Source organism: Corvus moneduloides, chromosome 25, assembly GCF_009650955.1.
Source record: "Corvus moneduloides isolate bCorMon1 chromosome 25, bCorMon1.pri, whole genome shotgun sequence".
Taxonomy (NCBI): domain Eukaryota; kingdom Metazoa; phylum Chordata; class Aves; order Passeriformes; family Corvidae; genus Corvus; species Corvus moneduloides.
This window is the reverse complement of record NC_045500.1, coordinates 1,313,042-1,338,055: the sequence shown is the minus strand read 5'-3', so window position 1 is coordinate 1,338,055 and position 25,014 is coordinate 1,313,042. Positions and strand designations below refer to the sequence as shown.

General features: G+C 51.8%; 1 protein-coding gene across 3 annotated transcripts in view; it reads right to left on the bottom strand.

The window, feature by feature from the left end:
• KIRREL3 (kirre like nephrin family adhesion molecule 3) overlaps window positions 1-25,014 on the bottom strand; it is a 347,026-nt gene that overhangs the window by 117,822 nt on the left and 204,190 nt on the right. For 2 of the 3 annotated variants that reach the window (XM_032133597.1, XM_032133598.1), the window contains exon 2: window positions 5,350-5,427. The exons of the other annotated variant lie outside the window; for it this stretch is intronic. In XM_032133597.1, coding sequence (XP_031989488.1) covers window positions 5,350-5,427 — 78 coding nt within the window. The remainder of the gene's footprint in view (window positions 1-5,349; window positions 5,428-25,014) is intronic. 3 annotated transcript variants of the gene reach the window in all.

Below are 25,014 nucleotides of genomic sequence, written 5' to 3'. Positions count from 1 at the left end.
CCAAGGAATGGGGGGAAAATGAACAATTTTCACCATTTTACCAATTATTCAATTTAGGCCAGGGTACATTATGCAAACCCTGGGTTGAGCTTCCTCTCCACTTTGTGATCGATGACAAGGACTGGAATTCCAGTTATTAATAATGGAGGAGCTATAATTATTCTAAGGATGGGTATGAGATAATTACAAGCCATAAACCCAGCTTTCGTATGCACACACAATTGTCTCCCCACGTCTGGCAGCACCGAAACCTCGCTGCAGACTGGAGGCACCCTGAAGCTCAGGACCTCCCCCTTCCCCCAGCAACTTGCTGTTGGAGCAAGTCCAGAGGAGGCCATGAAGTTGATAAGAGGACGGGAGCACCTTCCTGGAGAAGATCACAGCACCTTCCAGTATCTGAAGGAGCCACAGGGAAGCTGGAGAGGGGCTCTGTCAGGAACTCTAGTGACAGGACAAGGGGGAATGGGTACAAATGGAAATTTCGACCAGATATCAGGAAGAAATTCTTCACTGTGAGGGTGGAGAGATACTGGCACAGGTTGCCCAGGGAGGTTGTGGATGCCCCATCCCTGAAAGTGTCCAAGGCCAGGCTGGACAAGGCCTTGAGCACCTGAGTCTAGTGGGTGGTGTCCGTGTCCATGGCAGGGGGAAGTTGGGACCAGATGATTTTTAAGGTCCCTTCCAACCCTTAACATTCTGGGATTCTGTGAACAAGAGACAGCAGAGCTTTGCATTAGTCTCAGTGCCTTTAAATAAGATCCCAAACCGTCACAACAGAAGAGTCAAGGTGAGTTTGCAGCTCAGACTGCAAAACTTCCAAGGCCTCACCCTTCACCCTCCCAAAACTGAACGTTTGTATGATGCTGCCCAGCAGCCCCATATGGCTTTTAAAGAAAAGTCGTGGCACCTTGGGTGTGGGCAGCCCTTCCCTGAGCTGATTCCTGCAGCCCTTACCCAGCAGAGATGATCTGCCAGGCTCTCCCTCTCGCACAGAAGGGAGAGCACTCGTTGCTATGTGGAGCTGCAGCTCTGCAGCACAGGCTGCTGGTTCTGCTGTGCTTTGTGTGGCGAATGGAGGCACCTTGAATGCACAGTCCAGCCCCGACACAAACGGAGAGCGGCTGCTGCCGGAGATAACTGCGGCACAGCCTTCTCCTGGCACAGCAGGCAGTGTTTGCATCCCTCTGAAGAGGGGGGTTTGTCCTTCCCTGGGCACAGATCATTAACCACTCACTGCTCCAGCAGGAAGATGCTGCACCAAATCCTTCTGTCCCTTTCCCCAGCCGTGCTTTCACCGCTCCGTGCTGGGCACGAGGATGAAGCCCAGCCTTCACACTCCAAGAGCTGTGTCCATCCCATGGAGATGCCACCTGCCCTCCACATGTGAGGACACGAGAGCCAGCAAAGTGTCTGGAAGGGGAGGTCAGACCTGCCCTGCCCCGCTGCCCTGTGTGGGGGGACGTTGTTGTAGGCAGCTTCCAGCAGCTGGTGGCTGGCAGGAACAGGTGGTGGAGGTGAAGGCTGACACCTCTCAGCGCTTAATCGTTCCCGTTAGTAGCTTTATGAATGGCAGCCAAAAAGTGCCATAATTGCTGCAGTGACGCTTGCTAATGACTCGAGTTAGATCTGGCAAGTAGTCAAAGGCAGGAGAGAAGAAGCAAAATTGCAGGAGCAGCATCTGAATTCCTGCCTTGGACCACTGCAGGGGAGAGCAGAGCGAGCCCAGCTTGGGACCGGCAGGCACGGACAGGGAAGGACCAAGCATGATGGGTGAGCAGAGAGAGCTATTCCAGCACACCCCTTGCCTGCCCTTGGGAAGAGAACTGCATGAGAAAGGAGAAGTGGGAATAGAAAAACAAGCCCAAATTTTCATCGTAGCTCAAAACCCTTTTTCTTGGGGGAATATGGTGACCCACCTCCTAGAGAACATCTTTCTACTCCAAAATCACCTTGAATCAGGGTGGCACCTGGGAGAAGTAGGGTAACTCAGCCCACTGCCAGCCCCAGCACCACCTCCAGCCCCAGCACCACCTCCAGCCCCAGCACCACCTGCCCTGCACTGCAGCTGCCTGGGGACATCCAGCCTGCCGTGGCTCCCACTGCTCCACCTTCGTGGCCATGGGAGAGCCGTGCCCAAGGAGCAATCCAGCCCCTCCTGAGCTAACAGCATGCTCCTCCTGATTATGTATCTGTTTCTGAATGTTAACAGACAGTAGGCAGCAGCTGATTGAGTGGGTTATTAGCAGAATGAAGACAGATGGTGGAGGATTAACTCCAAAGTGTCTTCATTGCACGGCCGTCACTGCAGACAGCTCTCCCTCTCCCTCTGTCCATGACTGTCACCAGCTCCATTCCACCCCACAGCTCCCAGTGCACACCAGAGCACGGGCCCAGCACGAGACTAGCCCGTCATCAATCACAGAGCAGGGATGAGCGCAGAGCAGCCACACTGGAGCTGTGCCTTTGTGTTCCCCAGCCAAATTCCACCCCCAAATCCAGACTTTTCCTGCTGAGGCCCTTACAAAGTGAGAAGTGGTCGCACCTGACACAGCACAGCAGTGCAAGGACAGTGCCCACATTGGGTTTGCTGTGCCCATCATGTGGTGCTTGACAGCTGGGAGAGGCTCCAACACCGCACCTGGACCTCTCTGACCCGTACACAGAGACTGGGATGAGGAGCTGATGGAACTGACATGGGCAGAGGCACGTCCATGGACACGGGTCTTACCTCCTCATCCTGGGGCCCACCTCAGCTGGAAGAGCCACATCTGCAACCAGCTGTGCTAATGGACATCACCCCTTGCAGCTGGTCAACAAACAGCATAGTGCCACCACAGACCCTTGCTGGGCATCTCTAACCCACATCTCTTTCACCCCGCTGGGAGAGGTTCCCAAACTGGTCTGTGAGCATCCAGCCTGGATGTTCTCTGTGGAGACAGCCAGAAGAGCCATGTTCACAGAATCACAGAATATCCTGAGGTGTGAGCAACCCACCAGGATCATCCAGCCCAGCTCCTGGCCCTGCACAGACACCCCAAATCCCACCCTGGGCATCCCTGGCAGCGCTGTCCAAATGCTCCTGCAGCTCTGGCAGTCTCGGGGCCGGGACCATTCCCTGGGGAGCCTGGGCAGTGCCCAGCACCCTCTGGGGGAAGAACCTTCTCCCAAAATCCAACCTAAGAAATGATTTCCCATCAGTAAATGATTCTTCCACACTGTCAAGGCCTCTAACTCCTCTTGTGCTTATCTACCTCCAAGCCATTGTAGATGTCTCCAGTAAATGACAGGAAGGTTCTAATGGTCCCTGCAATTACCTGTTTCCTCCAGGATGGAAGAAACCTCCCACACCTTGTATTATCCCACCGCCCCACTGCCTTCCTGTGCTTTCAGTTCCTTCAGCTCCCCTGTAATTACTGACAGGGCTGTTCTCTAGACTCTTTTTGAAGGGAGAAAAAGCTCTCACTTGGCACAAATAGAAAAGGGGAGCTGCTCTCTCTCCTCACCCTGGCAAGGGAACTGGCCCAAAGAGTCCGGCTCAGGCACCCTGGGCAGGAAATTCCTGTAGACGACCAGAAGTCTGACCCCACCCCAGCTGACACACCATACAGTGTGGATCTGCACGGCAGTCCACCAAAACCCTGGGAAGCTGGATGTCTGCAACTGTCATCTGGAACTGCTTCTAGTGAAAACACAAGTCCTAGGTGGTCTTTGTAGCCATGGAAATCCCCCTGACTTTTGTTTTTGGCAGATTGTACCTTTAAACATAATGGCCCTGCAGCCTGCAGGGGCCAGAAACTGGCTGCACGTCAGGCAGGAACACTTTGTTCCCTTTCCCTCACAAAAGCTTTACTTTTGGCCTTTCATGGGTCTTTGTTCTCTCCACACAAAGCCGTGCTCAGCCTGAAAAGGGGCCTCACTTCGTAGGCTGACGCAGGCTCTGAAGCCATCAGGGGACCAGAGCAATCCCAAAGGATTGGCAGGGTGCCCAGGGTCCTGCCAGCTCTCCAACACCCTGTGAGCATCCCCAGGGTCTGGGCACAGCCACCAGCAGCCTGTCCAAGAGGCTTGAGGGACAGGAAGGTACCGAGAGGGAGGCTGCACCTTCTCACAGCGCTGGTGTCCCATGGGGCGACCCCTTCCCATTAAAAACATCCTCTAATCAATGTTTAAAGAGCGTGTGGTAATTAACAAGCATGAGGTGAAGTCTTGTGAAGTACTTTCCCCATGTTATCAGCTCAGTATCAGGGCTCCTGGGAGCGTGAAGGAACCTTTGATCTTCTAACAGATATTTGAGCCATAAACTTCCTCTGCGAGAGTTTTACTCCATGGAAACAAACTCGCCTTTTACTCTCATGGAAAAAGGCTTCCTGCAGGAGCAGATGCCCCCATGGCTAACAGCTGGCAAAACCCCATCCCATGCAGGGAAAAAGAATCATGCAATCATTTGGGTCAGAAGGGACCTTTCAAGGTCACCCAGCCTGACCCCCCTGCAGTGAGCAGGGACACCTTCCTCTAGACCAGGTTACTCAGAGCCCCATCCAGCCTGACCTTGGATGTTCCCAGAAAAGGAAACACAGTAGGGTAAGAGATCACACCCTTTGTCCCAATTATTTCCAATCAGAACCCCTAAAAACGGTTAAATCCACGCTTGGGTCAAGTTTCCAATTCCCAGAGTGACCTCACAGAAGCCAAACTCTCCGTGACACATCCTGGAGACCCTCCCATCTCACAGGGCTCTGGGCTTCCTTCTCTCATCCAACATTAATCAGAAGGTGCTGCACCAGGGTTGGCTCCCGGAAGAGAAGCTACCAGAAGCAAGGATGCCACTTCTTCGGAGCATAAATGGTTTTTGTTTAGTTATTATGCTTCATAATTATTTATGATATTTCTATGGATTAATCAATGCTCATAAAGTACTTGGGGAATGAGTGGAATATAAAATAGGGAAATTTTAGAAGAAGTTTGAAGAGCAATATAACGGCGACTCTGCGAGGTTCAAAGGCACTGGAAACTGGGATTTTGGAAGTGTCAGGTTAACCACTACCTCCCAACTAGGATAAAAAGAGTACATGCAGCAATTGCTGCAAGAGCTTCCCATGTGACAAATCCCTTCCATAGGAAAAGACAGTGGATTTTGGATGTATGGAAATATGAAGCTCCTGCTCTTCTCTTGCAGCTTCACACAGGGGGCTCCCCACATCCACACCCTCTGAGATGTTCCAGAGATCAAAGGGGAAGTAGAATTTTCTCCTGGGTGGGAACAAGAACCCAGCACATCCCTAGAGGTGAGGCCCCTCACAATGAGATTGCTAAAGAGGAAGAAGAAGAGAAGGTGAGGGAACTGCTCACCTTCAGTCATCCTGCGGTACTTCTCCTTGTACATGAACCCCAGTACTAGGCAGCATCCTCTTCCCGGGAGCCCCAGTTCTGCAAGAGAAGAGAGCGCGGTGTTAGACTGGGCTGGGGACAGGAGCAGGAACCTGGGGATGCTGCAGGGAGCAAATCCTGCTGGAGACACCCTTCAGGAAAAGCACCAGTGAGGTGGGCATGTAGCTGAAGTCTTTGGTCAGCCTCACAAAGCTAAGCTTGGCTGGGCCCCAAGCCAGTGTGTCTGGAGACAGGAGGGTGGCCGTCCCCTCCCTGTCCTGTCCTTAAGCACTCCTCTATTCCAAGTGAGGGAATGAGCTGCATCTTCCTCCACAGCAGTGTGTTGCAACAACAGGACTCTTTTAGCCCTTTCTCCCTTAGTGGGCAGCAAAGTGAAATGGGAAATGGCCCTCAGGAGGGAAGATAACGCTGGCCTGAGGAACCTTTCTCTTTGGAAGCAAGCCAGTGACCCTATGAGCAGGAGAATGCCAGAGTCTGAGGAGGCACAGGCCTTTGATGCCTTGATTTGTTAATGGGGCTTTTTGACTCTTGGTAACAAACAGAGAGATCTGAGCGTGGCTTTTTCCAGAAGTAGGCTGCGAGCACAGGCGCTGTCCCCGTGCGCATCTCAGAGTGGCAGAGAGCTCTCATTCTTCAAACAAATTCTCCCGTGTCACAGTGCAGAAAATTAAGGTACCATGTCCCCAGTGCTGCCTGCGGACCTGCAGAGCTCCTCGGGGGCTTCTGCGCTCTGCAGAGCCCCGCTGATCAAAGCCCCTTTGATGTTTACTTAATGTGGCTGTGGACTCTGCAGAGCCCCCTCTGCCGAGGAAGGAGCGCTGGGAAGTTGTGCCGCGCACAGGAGGGGAAGGCGCGGAGCAGGAGGGTGGAGAGCGCAGCGGTGGCTGGAGAGAGGAGCAGGAGCTGCCTGGCAAACTTGGCTTTCAGTGCCACGAGGCAAACTCGGGGTTGAATCGCGGGTCTGGATCGTGTCCAGAGGAAGAGGGAAGTGTGATGTGATGTGATGTGATGTGCGGGGAAGATCCCCAGATCCACGTGGGTATAGACACACATACAGAGAATCCCTCCCTGACAGTGCTCGCTGCCATGGCATCCCAGCAGAGTGGTTATATCCTCCTCTTGTGCACAGTATGAGGCAGAATTTGAGCCTAACCCCAGAAAAAAACAGACTTCTTTTGGTTCCAGGCCACTCAGGGTATGCACCAGCCCAGCTAAAGCACTTCCTCTAACATCATACAGAGCTCCACCTTGCAGGAGGCTCCTGGTCCTAAGGCTCCCACCAGGGAGGAACCAGCATCTAACCAAAACAAATCACACATGTAAACCCACTGAGGGTGATGCTCAGACAAAAGAAAGTCTCTTGAGATACTCAGAGTAAGCTGAAATTTAATTGCTCCCCTAAATCTGCCTTGCCCTGGAGGAAATGCCCTGGAGAGAAGCAGGCATCTCCAGAATGTGACTCACTTCACCTTTCATGATGTCTTTGGGGCTGCTTGTAACTCTCTCATCGGCCATAAAAGGTGGTGACTAACTCAGGTGGAGATGTCTAAAGATCAGGGCAGATGAATCAACCACCAGAAGAATTAGCAGGAAGGGGTAATGAGCAACCTGTGATGGTGGGAACCCGTTCTCCTGCTCTGCAGGACAGAGGTAATGTGCTCCACCATGGTCTGCACAAACAGGAAGGTGTCGGCCTGCAGGGTGTGGGATGCCTCTGACTGCAGGGACAGCCAGCTCAGGCTGCCTCCCTCAGCCCTGCCCGATAACGAGAATCGAGAAGACCTTGCTGACCTTGGGGGGTTTCCATGCAGGATCCTGTGGGGACACACACTCCGTGTGCCTGGCAGAGCCCGCCCGGAGCCTCCGGGCCCGACTGCGCAGAGCCAGCAAAGCAGGTGATAGCCTTCATGTCTTTATTGATAGGAAAACAAAACGCCATCGATTGCTATTGAGCCTCCGACGAGCACCAAGGTATCAAAGTAATTAAAACAACACAATTAGATTAGCGTCAGACAAGGCAGCAGAGCCCACAGCGGAGCTGAGCAAGCCAGCACGGCTCTGACTCAGACGTGCATGCAGGGCCCCTGTGTGTGGATGCTGGCTCGGTTTTCCTGGACACAGACCTGGAATGAGGGGGGTGCCACACCCTGCACAGGCCATGAGCACAAACATCACCAAGATCATGGAATGGTTTGGGTGGGAACGGACCTTAAGGACCCTGCCATGGGCAGGGACACCTCCCACTGTCCCAGGCTGCTCCAAGCCTCATCCAACCTGGCCTTGGGCACTGCCAGGGATCCAGGGGCAGCCCCAGCTGCTCTGGGCACCCTGTGCCAGGGCCTGCCCACCCTCCCAGGGAACAATTCCTTCCCAATATGCCATCCAGCCCTGCCCTCTGGCAGTGGGAAGCCATTCCCTGTGTCCTGTCCCTCCATGCCTTGTCCCCAGTCCCTCTCCAGCTCTCCTGGAGCCCCTTTAGGCCCTGCAAGGGGCTCTGAGCTCTCCCTGGAGCCTTCTCCTCTCCAGGTGAGCACCCCCAGCTCTCCCAGCCTGGCTCCAGAGCAGAGGGGCTCCAGCTCTTGAAGCATCTCTGTGGCCACTCTGGACTCTCTCCAGCAGCTCCATGTGCTTCTGATGATGGTGGCCCCCGAGCTTGGGGCAGCAGGAGCTGCAGTGTCCTGGGACAACAATCCCACCACTCAGGTGTCCAGCCGTCACCTTCCCGCTACAGTGAGCAAAAAGCTCCCAAAAAAGAGGTCGTGGGCAGGGGCTCCAGCCCCATGCAAGGGCTGTGCTGCCCAACAGGCCCCAGGCCCAGCTGAGCCCTCAGAGAGGGAGGGAGGCTCAGGCTGAGCAGGATCCCAATGAAATGTGGGCTCCTGCCCCTCTGGAGCCTGGCTCAGCAGGCTGGTGTGGGTGCCTGTCTCCCGTCTGCCTCCCTAAGGGGTGCTATAATTAACACTTATAAACCACTTTGATATCCCATGATGAAAGGAGCTGTACAAAAGCACTGCATTATAATAATTCATACCATAAATTTGTGAGAACACGCAAAAATCTTTATAGCTAAAGGCACCTTTAAATACTTGAGAGTGCCTTTAAAAGGTAAAATAAGTCAAGATGACTCTGCTGCCTAAGGATGTCTCACCATTTTGGCTTTTAGTGGCTACCTAAAGCTAAAATAGTTAAGCAGACACCCAGCATTTTAAATATCTTGGCTTTAGGGGGGCTGCTGAAGACACACTGAAACCAGAATGTTTTAACCCTTGCGTGCCCCCATCTCCCCCAAATCAATCCCATCCAATTCCTTGTGCTGACAATTGAATTTCTCAGCAGGGCAAAAGTAGTTACAGCTGAAGTTGATCATCCCACGCACTGTGACAAAGTGGGAGCTAAAGTATCCCGGTTGGAAAACACACAGCAGAACCATGGGTTCGACTCTCTCAGAAGTACCTGCATTAATTCACCCCCAAACTGGCAGTGGAGCCACTCACTGGGCAAAGCAGGAGCAAATTCAAACCATGAATTGACACTGACAACGAAGCAAAAGCTTCAAAAGAAACACAACCTCGGAGTCTTCGAGAAAGGGATCCTCAGCCTGGGAAACGGAGGGGAAAGACGTTTAGGAAGAAAGATCTCTCAGTGCTGGCCCAAACTACGGATTCCTCCTGCTTTTTCCTCAGTTCTTTCATTGTATGGTATTTCCTCACTCAGTTTGAAGGCAACTCCTTCGCTCACCACTGAGGAAGGGAGCAAAATATCCGATCACCGGTGCACTAAAGGCTGAAGCTGCAAAGCTGTAATAAGGGTTTATTAACATAATCATAATGTGTACTATTGTGTAGCTGTATCCCACCAGGAATGATAATAAATGTTTAATAGCCCAATAATACCTGTTTAATAATTTTTCAGCTCACCCTGTCTAATTGCAAGTTTATTAAAGAACGATAAACTTTATAATCGTTGTAAAGGCATAATTGCAATTCCATTGCTTATTTAATATCGAGCTAATGATATTACAACTAAGTTATATTTTCCCATACATATTAAATATCAATTAGCTGGTTTAAGCTATTGATTTGTATTTAATTAACTATGCTATTATATACCAATTAAACTCTTATAAGAGAAGCAGAAACAGCTGGTCTCTTAAATTAAATTTTTAAAACTTTGTATTAACATAAATAACACGTTTCCATTTTCTCATGTTTTCCTTCCACACTGATGGCAACTTGCTACCTGTAAATAATTCTTCCAATTGCATGTTATATCCATGAGTTTCACTCTACTCTACAACTCTTTAACTCCTAAAGAAAGTTTTTCTTTCTGGGATGGGGAATGGGCAACCTCAGTGGCAGATATCCTACTGTCAGTGACACCGAAACGTGGGAACTGGGAAAGGCAGAGCGCTGGAAAAGCCTCATCTCACCTGGGGATGCCAGAAGCAAAGAACTCAGCTGGGAGCTCTTCAAAGAGCACGAAATTCTCCAAGGAAAGCAGCTCAACATCTCCCTAAGTTGGCCAGCAAGGTGACAGGAGAAGATCCTACGTCACCAAATCGAAGAGGTTTTGGTTATTACACACTTTGATGGAGAAACCTCATCCTCCTGCTTAGAAGTTTCCTGCTCTGGTGGGTCCAGTTGCCTGCTGTGTATGGATGCCTTGAGAAAGCAGCAACGCAGACAGAAGATCCCAAGGTTTTCCATGCTCCTGGCTTCACTGTGTCTAGGGATGCTGCATCCCAAAAGTTTGAAGAAATACGTGAAGGAGCATTTTGTTTGTTTTTCTGCATCCTGATTTCCAGGCTCAGAACCATCCCAAACATCCCTGTGACCTCTTTTCAGAGGACTCTGCCCTGGGCACCCAGGGAGCACCTTTCCCTCCACGTTCTCCTGCCATGAGTGCTGAGTTCAAGCCTCCTCCCTCGATGCATCCACGAGCATTCCTGAGCCACCCAAACTCCCGCTGCAGTTCGGCAGAGAGCAAACGGATCCTTCGGCACAGAATTTCTATATTGCACTGGTAAGTGTGCAGAGCAATCCAAGATCCTCAGAGATTAAAAAAGCCATACAAATGCACATTATTATTAAATCTGTGCCTGGTTAATTTATAAAAATGTATTAAAAAACCTAAGAGGCTTCCCAGATGAGAAAATGGGCACATTAATGTTTGAAATATGAATGAAGCAGAGATCAGTGTTAAATGGCGGAGTGGTATTGTATTTTATTTTACAGTGCTCTGCAAAAAAGTTGCATTTATAAACCCATTTATTGTATTATGTACTCGCAAACCACCTTGTCATCCGTTTATTGCCCAAATAAAATCTTAAAAGCGGAGGATTAGTTGAGTGTGTCCCTGTGGGACCACAGTCTAACTTTAAAGAATCCATCAGTGAAAGAAAACAGATGGAGCAGAGATGTTTGCCAGCTCATTGCTCCGAGATGGAAAACACAACTGGCTATTCTCCCACAGCCCACAGACCTGGAAAGAGAGAAGGATATCCGGCAGGGCTTGTGGAGAACTGTCCCCACTCAGGAGCCAGTCCTGGCTGGAATTTGTCATTCTCCTATTGCTGTACAGGGTGAAGACCACCTCGGCGAGAACAGCTCAACTTTGCATGGAGAGGGAAAACTCCCCAAAATCGTGTAAAATGTCTGCTAAGACCTAAATTGCCTTAAACACCACTGGAGAGGCACCTACTGCATTTGGGAACAGCAGCAGCACAAACCAGTGCCAGAGCTGTTGTCCCTACTGGGAATTTCTGGTGCTGGAGGGTGAAGGTCTGGAGGATCCTTGAAACTTCTCTCAAACATTTTTCTGGGTTAAAAACCATAATGGAAAAAGACAGGAAAGCTTGGGTGTGCTAATTTTTGCTGTGCCTCTTTCAACCCCGTAGAAAACCGGAGTCTCCATAACCCAGGAGGAGATTCTCTGGGGCAAACAACTTCGGACAGGCACATGCCTGGAGTACACTGGAATCCAGCTCTCCAGGTGCCTTGAAAGGCCTCAGCACTGGAAGCTTCAAGAGGAAGAGCAGAGAAACACGCAGGAGGCAGCTCTTCCCACGAAAAAGCTCTGCCCCGATACCAGACAATTAAAAGTTGCTTCTTAGCAGGAAACACAACTGGCAGAAGGGGAAAGAAAGAAGAGGGGTTTGTGCTGCTGAGCAAAGAGAATGATATCCCTGTGTTGCCTGGCTAATGAAGGGAAAAGAGGCACCTCCAAGTTGTAACTCGGCACTGGAGTGTTTTGAAGAGGTTTTTTTTTCTCTAGTGGCAGCACAGAGCCTTTGGTCCCTAAAGTTCAGAACTGAATCCGTCTGTATTCCCTGCTCTCCTCCCCAGCCCTTCATGGCTGATGCACTTTTTCTGAACCTCTCACAAACATGTCCAATTTGGGGAGCATCCGACAAGAGAAGAAAAATCTTCACAAACCTCCAATCCAGTCATTCTTTGGACTATTTATTTCCTGAAGTTAAGGAATCTGATGGAGCTGCAATAGGGAAAAACAATTCACCCCAGAGTAAGGTGGCTGTTGGTACCTGAACCTTCCCACACAAACAGCTTTCACAGCTTCGTGTGCTCAGGTATGTGTTAACACTGGTCCAAAATGCTTTGCTAAGGCCTTGGGGCAGCAAGTTCCACAGCTTAACTACACCTCTCGTGCAGGAAAAAGTATTTTCTCTGTATTTCCTACTGTAAAAGTCGTAACTTCCACACAGGGTTTTATTTGAAAGAAAACCAAATAAAAGGTTATGTAGAAACAATCTGTTTTCCTTACTACTGAATATCAAACCCACTCCTGTTTGCACTGCTGAGAGCTGGGTCAGGTACCCCACAGAGACAGAGAATTCCACATGATCCGGCAAAAAGCACCCCCAGGCATTGGAAAAGGCTGGTGGGGCTGCCCATGATCCCAACTCCAAGAAACAGTCCCGTGTGCCTTTGGCTGGCACCTGCTCCCTCCATACCCCCCTTCTGAAGGCCCCACTCCTGTAGGGTTGCTGTTTCCTTTCACAGTCTCATGGGATGCAGGTGTAGCTCCAGCATTTCACCCCAGTTCACACAAGTTTGGAGGATTTTTTGAGAGCCTGGCCTGGCTCAGCCCCTCTGATGCTCCTGGCTTTGCTGCAGCCCTGGAGCTCAGATCCTCCTTGTGAGATTCCTGTATTGTTCAACCAATTTCCCCTGCTGGTGGCTCTGACCTGCACTTCAAGGGCTTCCCAGGGAACTAATGAGCTTCACTCCAGCCCATTGTACCTGCTGCTCCAGCCAAATCTTCAAATGTTCAGTTCCAATGCAGCGAGCTGCTGCAGGAAGGTCTGGAACAAACCTTCCAGGGAAATACAAGCAACAGGCAGGCACCTGCCCATGCATTCCCCAGGCTCTCCCGGGGTTTCCCCAGGTCAGCCCCTGAAACCAGGATGCATCACCATCCACGTCATCCCACCAGGAGGAGATCTGAACTGATTTGCTGATTCCAGGGAGGTGGCAGGGCAGCCAGGGACACGGCAGGGCAGCCAGGGACACGGCAGGACAGCCAGGTGTTGGGCACATCTGTCTTGGCCTCATCATAGATCCATGTGCTCCATGGAGCTCCTCGTCCCCCTCGGGACATGAATGGTGAGGATAGGAGAGGGGAACAGGCAGCGTCTCTTGCCCTGTCTGACTGCTCCACCTCCTCCAGGAATTCCTGTGCTCCAGCCAAGGGCTGGGGTGCCCTGGGCCATCTGTCACTTCCCTCCACTCTCTGCTTGGCAGCTGAGCCTTGGACTCGCAGCCACTCGGGGACCTGCCTGCCACCGATGCCACGTTACTTCCTCCACCCACCTTCTCCCACCCCACCAAACCCAGGGGCTGCACATTCAGCTCCGGACAGCAGAAACCTGACCCCACCCTCCATGGAGAGGAAAGGGTGGAGGATATGTATGGAACCCATCCCACCTTTCCACCGCACCTCGTCCACTGAAAAAAGCTCTCCAGGGAAATAAAACGCCTTGATGGGGACACGGCCCAGAGCCTGGAGAAGCCCCAGGGTGTGCAGCACACGGCGTCTGCGTGAATCAGGGTGGGCTGCAAGAGAAGGGGTGTTTGGAAGATGGATTGAGCTGGTCCTGCTCCATCTCCAGTGCCTGTGCTCCTACAAACTGGGAGGGCTTCTCAGCAGGAATTGTGAGACTCTGAGATGGTCTAAAACCAGCTCAGAACAAAACGGACAGGGAGAAAGACACAAAGCCCATGTATTTTGATTCCTTAAGAATGCAGTGTTTTCTCTAAAGGCCTGATTTCGCTGGGGCTTCTCATTTTACTGAGAGCTGTTCCTCGCTCCTGCTGAGGGACCCCTGAGTGTCCCACCCCAATCTGAGCGACACCAGCCACACACACAGCACGACACTATCCTGTAGCCTGGTGGGAACATCTCGGCGTGGAATAAATAACACTTCTTGTGCTCCCCTGGCACTCAGGGAGCCACACTTACATGCAGGTCTAGAGCTGCACACAAAGTGGGAGTGTCCCTGCCTCACACCCTACGCAGAGCACCTTGTAAAAAACAAACAAACAAACAAAACCCCCTAAAGGTGAAAAACCAACAAAATAAAACCAAACAAGTTCAGCTGGGAGGCGAACATGGCAATGGAAACACTTTGCAATAAACCCTGGAAGTCCCCACGCTGCTCTGACAGATTGTGGATAAGCCGGAGAGAAAAATAATAAAAATAAACCCACAGCACCGTAAAGGTCACATCTATAGCCACGCTCTGGATCAACAATGGCTCCTCCCACCTCCCACCTTGGAGGTGGTGCTGCCTAAGCCACCCTTTTCACAAGTCTGGGAAGATGGGCAGCAGCACAGGGAAGCACAAACCACTTCTGCCCTCGGAGATGTGCTGGGATCACAGCTTTCCTCTGCCTGACCTCAGTCACTGCCTTCAAGCCCATGTGCCCCCGATCCAGAGAATCCCAGTTCCCAGCTGCTCCAAAGGCTCCACGTGCTGGACACCCCGAGAAGAGCCCAGATCCTCCAAGGTGGAGGAGCTGTGGTCCTTCCCTCCCCTCTGGAGGCAGGGAAAGCCCTGCAGCACCGTCCCGCTCTCCGTGAACACAGACGACAGCCCAAGCAGGGATCCCCGCTGTCCTCCTATTACTGGGAAATCGCACTCCAGCCTCACAAGCTCCATTACTCCTGTGTATCGTATAATTAAATTCTATTTGCTGGTTACCTCACAGCATGGCTGCAATTCTTCTGCATCTGAGGCGTTTTAAAAATATTTCTGATCTTCAGCTTCTATTTCATTTTTCCTCTCCTTGGCAACTCTCAGCTGTCTCTTTTAGCTGCCTTCCTGCCTGTGAGGTGGGAAGGGGCAGGAGACCCGCTGTGACCAGTTCATGCTGTGCTGTCTCCTCTCCAAGATGAAGGAGATTGGTGACGTGAATGTGTTATCTCAGGGCAGACCCACAGCACAGGTTAATCCCCGTTTCCTCCTAAGATATCCAAACTTGAATTACCTCCCAGGAATTTGAATGGGAGCTGAGGTACCTAAACAGCTTGGGGAACCTCGCGGTGGTGTCGCCAAACCATCCCGGATGAGCAGCTGGCCAAGGAGCAGCAATTCCAGGTTAATCCCAGTTGGAGATGCATTTGCTGCAGTCCCTGCTCCTCCCCCTCCGTTCAAACTTTCTGGAAGAGCTGTGGTGCTAAATGGAAAGGGCAGCATGAGAACAGGCCCCAACCCTCCACCAAGGAACAAGGCCCCAGTTACAGGGAGGGGGGAAAGGCGTAAGATTTAAGGGATTATCTCATCACCACATTTCCGTCCCTTTCTGCTTTGGTTGAGGTATTGAGGTTTAAGTGCCCTGGCAGGGAGGGCTTTGGCCACGCTCAGCAGGAGGAGAAAGGAAAGTGAGTGGGCAAATCTCAGGCTGTGGGAGGCTGATTGCTGCCCTGTCCGGACCATGTTCCTTCCATGTCCCAATGGGAGCAGACTCAGTCCCACCACGAGGAACAAATCCATCACCCAGGCCATGCAGGCATCCCCAGCAGCGGCCTCAGGCTGGGCTGCTTCAGCTCCTGCCTGGCTCCAGAGAGGACACCACAGGCACTGAGCATCCACGACAACTTCAGGCTGCAGCATTTGGCCTAAATCTTTCCTCCTGCGATATTTCGTGTCTCATGACCATCCCTCTCCCCTTTTCGAGCATTTTCAGTTTCCTGATTGATCTGAAAACTCACAATTTCTGCAGCCAGTCCCACTAGCTGGATCTTCCCACTGCAAATGCTTCACTAGCGATGCTCAGCAGCCTCAGCTAAAATCCTTGTATTTCACACCATGTTAAACTCTCCCTCCACCTCTGCAGGTGTGATCAACACAGGTACAGGGGAGGAAGGTAAACCAGGGAAGATGGGTATGAGGGAGGGACCAAAGCACACACACACTGCAGGGATCTCCCCACCCAGCAGCAGGGATTTCTCCCATCCAGCAGCAGGGATCTCCCCATGCAGCAGCAGGGATCTCCCCACATCCAGCAGCAGGGATCTCCCCACATCCAGCAGCAGGGATCTCCCCATGCAGCAGCAGGTATCTCCCCACATCCAGCAGCAGGGATCTCCCCACATCCAGCAGCAGGGATCTCCCCATGCAGCAGCAGGGATGTCCCCATGCAGCAGCAGGGATGTCCCCCACCCAGCAGCAGGGATGTCCCCACATCCAGCAGCAGGGATCTCCCCATGCAGCAGCAGGGATGTCCCCATCCAGCAGCAGGGATGTCCCCATCCAGCAGCAGGGATGTCCCCATGCAGCAGCAGGGATCTCCCCATGCAGCAGCAGGGATGTCCCCATCCAGCAGCAGGGATGTCCCCATCCAGCAGCAGGGATCTCTCCCATGCAGCAGCAGGGATTTCTCCCATGCAGCAGCAGAGATCTCCTCACCCAGCAGCAGGGATCTCCCCATCCAGCAGCAGGGATGTCCCCATCCAGCAGCAGGGATCTCCTCACCCAGCAGTTCCCCTCCTTGTGACGTGCCCTGACCAAAATCAGCCCCCGCTCAGGGCTGACTCGTGGCACTGGTGCCTTTCTGCACCTTCCCTGCTGCCCCCCACCAAACCCTATCATGGCACACAGCTCCTGCTGCCAGGGGGGCATTTTCCCAGCATTGGCCATAACGTGGATGATCTGTGGAAACAGCTCCCCTGCTTCCCCCAGCGCTGCTCCCGCGTGCACTCTCTCAATCCCATTAAAAGTAATGGGGTGAGATTGTCCAGCCCATTACTTTCAATGGCTTCGTTTCAGCCAGACAGCCTGAAGCTCCCATATCCTCCAAACAGCCAGCAGAGGAGCTCCAAAACTCCCCGTTTCATTAGCACATCGTGCATTCCAGCTTACCAGGGTTTAATTGGAAAGAGAGCCAAGCCTGCGTTAAGGTTTGCTAATTGCTGCAGGAGAGACACGAGCACTCCTTGCACCACTGACAATTATTTCCTTGCTCAGCAATTTTGGGTTCTTCAAGGTGGGAGGTTTTATGAAAATAGTCCAAGTTAGTTAAAAGAAAAAAAAGAGAGACATAAGCAAACACAGCCACAGGAGAGGGACTTTTTGGAATGGTTGTGTGCTCCAAGATTCTGCTGGGCTTGCCGGTGCTGGAGGGGAAATGCAGTTGCAGGAGGACCTGCCAGGAAGAAACATGGGTCTTGCAAAAAGCCAAGTGAAAATCATATATTTAAGATGCATCACAGGAGCTGCAGTTTGAGTCTTTCTGAACTGCAAGCCCCATAATCCACTGAGGGCAGAGACAGGCCAAAAATCAAACCACTTTGCTTCCAAGACAGTTTGATATTACAAGATGCTCAGAAAGCTGTGCAGCCAAACACCTTTCTTTGGGAGACGCAGAAATCCCATTTCTGGTCTGATTCCTGACCTCTCCTTCTGCTCTGGGTTTATAAAAGCCTGGCAGAACCTGATCATATACAGCCACATGCCCTGTTACAGCCAGGGAAGGGACCTATTAGGGATGTACATAACGATGTATCCGGGAGACTGAAATAATGGCATCTCAACAGCTGGCTAAAAAAAGTGGGAAGAGCTGAGTAGTTAAATCATAGAATATCCTGAGTTGGAATGGACCCACAAGGATTGAGTTGAACTCCTGGCTCTGCACAGGACACCCCCAGAATCCCACCAGGTGCCTGAGAGTGTTGACAAATGGTTGATAAAAACTCCTCTGACAAAAAGCCATAAAACACTGGGAAGCTGCTGATGGCACTCACAGCCAAGTGCTGGAAGCTTCCAGCCCAGCCTGGACTTTTCTTGCCTGTGAGCTGAGCCAAGAGCAGATTAGGAAGTGCAGCTCTCCTGCACCAGCCCCTGCGAGGTCTCTGGTGGCCCCAAAGGCTCGGGTTCGTGCCCTGTTGTGATGCTGGGTCTCTCTGCTGCCGCTCCAAAGCTGTTAACGGGGTGATGCTCCAGCCCTGTCCAATCCAGGACGCATGGCAATAAATTTTCCAGTGGCTGGAGCGGAGTGCAGCAACTATGTGATTAGCATCTTTTTCTCCACTGCACATTTCATCTGTAAACTAAGATGAAATACCTGGAGGAAAAAAGCTGCAGGAAAAGGGAACTTTAATGTATTTCCACTGCCGAGCTCCCACAAGTGAGCGAACAGCTCGGATCTGAGGTCGGGGTGGCTTGTGGGGCAGGGAGCTTTGCCCATGTGCTGAGTCAAGTTATCCACGTTTCATGAAGGTGCTCTTTCTGTAGAGCCATGGAATGGTTTGGGTTGGAAAGGACCTTAAAGATCATCGCATTCCATCCTCAAGGACACTTTCCACTATCTCAGGGTGCTCCAAGCCCCATCCAACCTGGCCTTGGACACTGCCAGGGACCCAGGGGCAGCCACAGCTGCTCTGGACACTCTGTGCCAGGGCCTCCCCACCCTCACAGGAAAGGATTTCTTCCCAATATCCACCCTAACCCTGCCCCCCATCAGTGTGAAGCTGTTCTTCCTTGTCCTGCACTACCCTCTAACACGGCTGTGCCTCAGGATTCTCCTGACTGGAGCACTTGGCCTCTGAACCAGTGCTGTGAGGAGCAGCAAGGTCTGCCATCCCCTCAGAGCGAACAAGGGGAGCAGAACCGCTCCATTACCTGCCTGGCTTTGAACTCTCAACTCATTTAAACCCAACAAAACCTATTCCAAATGCCTGTCAAGCCTCACCGACCTCACTCGCCTGCAACCTCAGCCAGAGATAAAACAAGGGAATGAATTTCATGAATCGCATGGGAGATGAGGGATGGTGCCTGCTGTTGAGAAGGAAGGAATCATCACCTACAATTTCAGCAGCCATCAAAACATTGCTCTTCATCACTGCAACACGAGTGCCGGGGCAGTGATGCTGATAGGGCACCTCAGGTGGTGAGCACGTCGCATCACCATTTTTTAAAAAAAAACAAACACAAAACCTAACCAAAAGTCACACACAGAGAAAAAACCACCACACTTTTTGTTTCGGAGTGCATCCTACCCATAGCCGTAAGAGTGGTGTCAGGGCTTGTGAGCCATCTTTCCCAATCCCAAAATATAACTGACCCTGCACCCCCCAGGTGTTGTACCAAGCTTTCATTTTGCTCACAAATAGACGTGACCAGGGCATCCTGCACATAAATCACTCCTTACAGGAGATATTGTCTGCTCCAAGAGGGAAGGACACCAAGATTTGAATGCTCTGGCTGCACTTGTTGGAATTTTTTTTTCAAGCACCTTCTTGCCTAAAGGGAAATTCCAACATGCCCAACAGACAGGGCTGCAGGCCAGAGAAATATCATGGCATGGTTTGGGTTGGAAGAAACCTTAAAGCCATCCAGTACCACCCCTACCATGGGCAGGGACACCTCCCACTATCCCAAGTTGCTCCAAGCCCCTTCCAGCCTGGCCTTGGGCACTTCCAGGGATCCAGGAAGGATCCACAGCTTCTCTGGGCACCCTGTGCCAGGGCCTCCCACCCTCACTGTCAAAACTTCTTCCTTGTAGGCCCTTTGCTGTTCTATCTGCAAACAGCTCTAAGCCACCTTTCCCCATTCCTGCCCATCCTCTCTGCACAGGGAGCCAGGCACACACAGCTGACCTGCCCTGAATTCCCAAGGAGCGGGAGGATCCGTGTTCGGAGCGCTGATGGATGGGCACGCACCGCCCGCCTTTCAAAGGACATTACATGCCACTGCTGTAATCAATAATGTATTATTTCCTCTGTGTTTTATATCCTCGTGTTTATTATGTGTAAATAGGGATTTACAGTGATCTGAGCATGTTCATTTAGCGCAGCTGACACCCTGCATATGAGATCCGCCAGCCGCCCCTCGGGACCTGCGGGGAAATGAAATGAGGCTTCTCCCACAAAGCCTTCTTTGCCAAAGAAATGGGCAAAGAAAGGAAGAAAAAAGGGAATAAAACAAGGCCAAGGTAGAGAGATCAGAGCCTGTGCACATAGGATGGAACGCAGGATGAGTGCCAGTTCTGGGATTCAGAGTCACGCCGGCATCACTGTGAAAAGGACGTCAAACGCTGCTCTCATCTCAAGTCCAAGGTGCTGCTTCCAGGAGGAAAAGGAAGGTTGGGGTGGGGGAGAAACTTCCCCTTGAAAGGCATTGGCATACCTATGCAAAGTTCCTTCTTATTTGATCTCGGGCACAAAGAGCAGAACAGAAGCGTATCATCCTTTGCAGCTAAAATGAAAAAATAAAGAGGACTTTTATCCCAGATCCATTTATCTCAGGTAATAAATTCTGCTCCTGCCTGCAGCCAGTCAGTATTTTACAGGTGGGTAACTTTCTCGCTGGAAAAATGAACAAAGCAATCAAAATAATTTGCTAATTCATTTCATACTCTCTTTTTTTTTTTTTTTTTTTTTTTGTTTGGAAGCCTAAACTGCAAGTTAAAACGAACCCGAATAGCCTGGTGTGTTGCGTCAATGTTTTGTTCAAGAAATATCAAAGCGACACTGAAATTCTTAATTGTCTCTTAAGAGAACACACCTCCAGAAGTTACACGGCACTTCCCAGCAGGAAAGCGATGCCGTGGCTGGATTGAACAGCCACGTACGGTTCCTGTAGGATGGCAGCAGCCTAAAGGTCTCCTTACACCTTTTGGGAAGTGTCCCTGCCTGTCTCCGCAGCAGCTGTGGCACGTCCATCCTGGAACACCTTGGGATGCAAGGACACCATCCTGCTCCCACGTTCCTGGTGAAAGATAAAATGGAGCAGCCTGCCCTGTCCCCGGCAGGTTCTCCATCCCTATTCCTGACCAACGGAGCAGCTCAGCAGAACAGTCAAGCACACACCTGGGAAATACAGGCCTGAGCAGCTTTCCTGTGCCAAGTTATCCCAGCACGCCCAACGTGTGCCTTTCCCAACATCTGTGCCCTATCTCGTGTCCTCTCGAGCTCATCTTGGTGCATCCAGCCAAGGAAAAACACGACTCTGCACCAGAAACAAACCCCTTGGGCTCAATCTTCCCTTCTGGCTGTGCCAGAGCCTCCTCATGCAGCCTGGGCTGTGTTATTTACTCATTTGGGTTATTTACTCCCAGCTTAGCTGGGAAAGAGTAGCCACAGCCTTTTCCTGCTTCTGGGAGGACACAGGGACCGTGTTTCTGTCACGCAGGAGGCTTTCTGCAGCACTACAGAGGAGCGGGAGGCTCTCCTCACTCCCTGAGCTCATCTGCCTCGCCAGGCTCCTGCACCATTAAACAGCTGCCACGTTCCACCTCAGAACCTCCTGCAAGTCAGCAGAAAAAAAGAAAAAAAACGAAACAGGAAAAAAAGGAGGCCTAGTAGAAAAAATAGAAAAGTACCATAAAACACTGGAGAAAACAGATAGGCCCCCATTGGTCAACAGCTGTGCACTGCTGTGGCATCGTCCTCGCTGGAAGACACTACATTAGGGGAAGCAGTGATCATCATCATTAAATGCCTTGATGGAACTCAGGCATCTGGTTTGCAGCATTTAGCTGATGAAATAAATAAGGGTGCTTTTGGCAAACACACAGGGAGCAAACATGAGAGGATCACAGATGCTGGAGGGATTCCAACTTCCCTAATAGTGTCCTTCCCTTTTGCCTGCTCAGGGACTTCCCAGAGGAGAGTCCTGCAGGACGTGAGGGCACTCACACCACTGCCAGAACACTCCTTGGGCAGGCAGATCCCATCACCAAGGGCACTCGGCCCTCCTGGCGTGGGAAAACAGACAACAATCCGTATTAAAACCTGACAGACATGCAGAGACTCAATGGCACAAGTGGAAAACCTGCTGGCCCCATATCCCCAGCTCTGAATGCTGAGGGATGGATCCCAGCGATGCTGCCACAGGGCTCCCTTGGGAAGAGATGAGCAGAGTTCTGGTCACCCCCTGCCACCTGCCCAGATGAAATACCCTTTTTTGGGACTCACTTGCTGTCTGAGGAAACTCCCCCTCAACGCTGGAAGTGTCCAAGGCCAGGTTGAACGGGTCTTGGAGCAACCTGGTCTGGTGGAAGGTGGCCCTGGCCATGGCAGGGGGTGGAAGGGGATGGTCTCTAAGTTCCCTTCCAACCCAAACCATCCTGGGATTCTACGGTTCTGCAGGTATCCCACAGGGAATTGCACTGCCAGCCCTGCCTGCAGCGAGGACAGAAGGCTGCCCACCTCCTCCATCTACACTTGGAGCAAGTCATTACTCCATAGACCATGTGTTCCTTCTTCCATTCCCATCCCAGGGCTGCATCTCTGACCCACAGGACTGGTTTGGATAACCCACCAGTGCTCAGACACTGGGGCTGTCCCATCATTACAAAGTTGCACAGCCCCAGAGACCCTCGTTTCCCGTATTTGTGTCTCTGGACAGCTTCTTTTTTCCTGGCTAAACTGCAGCCGCAGGACAATCTCAGTGACTGATTGGGCCATGTGATGCAGTCCCTGCACGCTGAGATTAGAAATGATTATGACTTAAATGAAATAGCTGAACACAATTCTCATGGCCATCTATTTCCCCCTCCTCCTCTTTCAAAGACAGCAAGTGAGAGGTGCAGAGCAAGTCTAGAGGGATAATAAAGACACCAGGATCCAGTTCTTGCCCTGCACCTTGTGTGAGGGCAGCTGAGGTCCAGGAATGCAGCTGGATTTACAGCAGATCAAGACAGTGTCTTTCATCTCAACGTTCCATAATCATCCTCCCAGGGAATGGCAGAAACATCTCCCTCCCTTCCACAGCCAAAGGAAGGGATTGGGCTCAGAGGGCAGCTGTCCACTCCACACAGACCCCAACCCCCCCTTCTTGGGCAGCACAACACAGGAATAATGTTGGAAAGAGGAGACAGAGTTCCTTTGTAACAGGAGGGAGGGTAACTTCCCTAAGGAACATCGAGAAATGCCGGACCTCCCTCCATCACAGCATCAGAGCAGAGCAGGGAAGGTTTTCCCTGGACTACAGGACACAACACTGTGGCATCCTGAAGGCCTTGAAACAGATATTTCCTCAGCAAGCTTTAAATGGTCTGGGTGACAGGGTGGGGAATAAACTGGTGACCACATTCCCTGGCATTCCATGGGCTGAGGAACTGGAATATTCCCATGTCTGCAGCCAGCAGCGGGCTGGTGAGACTGGTAAGGACATGGTGCAGCACCCAAGAGGCTGGAGGGATTGGGACAGACATGCTGACCTTTCCCAAGGTTTATCTCAGTGCTGCCAACCCTGGCACGAGAGTTTCACCGCTGGGAGCTACGCAGGACAGAGTGAAGGAAGCCCATGTTCTCCTAAAGTCCCATCAGGCACCACACCTCAGGGAAGGTCTTTGGAAAGAAGTTCATCCACCATCAGTAGGCAAAGGTGGCATTTCAGGGAGATCCAGGCAGCGTCCCAGCCCTGCCAGGCCATGGAGGAGAACGGGATTAATGAACTTTGAATGTCTGACCTCAGGGGGACCCCAACACCTTCCTGCTCTCAAAGCCACCAACAGAGCGAAGCACACGTTCGTGTCCCCAAAAATCCACCCCCAGCCCCTCCTCACAGACACCTTTTCCTACGGAAAACACCTCCCAGAGAACTTGTGCTTCTCCCGTCAGCCTCCCCAGCACTGGCAGCTGCCCCCGTCTCAGCACGTGGCCAGCTCGAGGGAACAGCAAGGTCTTGGGTAAATTTAGGGCTGGATTATAGCCCAGCTGACTGTGACTGACCTTCCCAAATGAAGGTCAGTGCTGCTACCTCGGGATGTGGTTTTCTTCCATTTATTTCTTGATGGGAAAGCGATGGAGAGTGTAATTACTGCTGTACTACCTCACGCCAGTTGTGAATGTCCTAGTCCGGGAAAATGAAGATGTGGATACAAGTTCTGTGCGAAGAGGGGGCAGGAGGGATGTTAAACAGGCAGAAAAGGGCTGTTAAACAGTCGGGATCCTCCAAGGCCTCCTGATGCTGGGAGCACCCCAATCCCACCTCTCTGCAGCTACGGGCACATCAAATCCAGGTGCTGTCGATGGCAAACTCCTGAGCAAATCCTGCTGGGAGCTCAGGAAAAACAGAGCAGCAACTCCAAGATGCAAAATAAAATCCCAAGCCACCTGAAACCCCACAATTACTGCTTCAGCAACAAACCAGGAAATAGATGTTTGGTCGAAGAGGTGTTTTTACGTGGGCTGAGACACCCCCTGTGCCCAACAGCCCTGAGGGAGGGCAGCCATGAGACCCCACCACCAGAGGTGAGGCTGCCCCAGAGCAGAGCAGGACAATCCCTCCCTGGCCTCCTACCCCCAGGACACGGTGGCCTTTGGGCTGCCAGGACATGCTGGTGGCTCATGTCCAACTTGCCCTTGACCAGAACCCTCAGGTCACTTCCCACAGTTCTGCTCTCCTGCCCCTCCTTCCCCTTTCAGCACCTTCCTGTTCCCTGGGGCAAAAATCGCCTGTGAATGATCCCACCAGAGAAACACCTGAGGGGAAAAATTGAATTAAACTCCACAAAGCCCCTTCCCCTTGCTACAGGTGGCTGAGGGCTGAAGGCTCCTTGCCTTGAACATCGCCCCCCACGCTGACAGGGTCCCTGGGGAGGCTCTGCACTCATGGCTTTGCTTCCCTTCACGCTTGTATAAAAAGAAAAGGACAAATAAATTGAGATTTATGGGATACCAGAAGAGCCGATTTTTTTTTAAAAAATAATTTTTCCCTTCCCCCTTGAACTCAGTGTTTTATTTTCTCCCCTGCAACGGCTGCTTGGAGGCTGCAGATGGAGCGCAGAGAGCAGCTGGGATCTCCTCGGAGAGAGATCAGTGACAGCAGGATGGGCTGGGATGTGTGTGGTGCCCTCACAGCATCTCATTCACCTGGAAGTGGCACTGGATATCTGGAATCCCAGAATGGTTTGGGTGGGAAGGGACCTTAAAGCCCATCCAGTGCCACCCTTGCCCTGGCAGGGAAACCTTCCACTGTCCCAGGTTGCTCCAAGCCCCAATGTCCAGCCTGGCCTTGGGCACTGCCAGGGATCCAGGGGCAGCCCCAGCTGCTCTGGGCACCCTGGGCCAGGGCCTGCCCACCCTCCCAGGGAACAATTCCTTCCCAATATCCAATCTCCCTCCTTGGGCTTGTTCAGGAAGCACCTGAGCAAGGCCCAA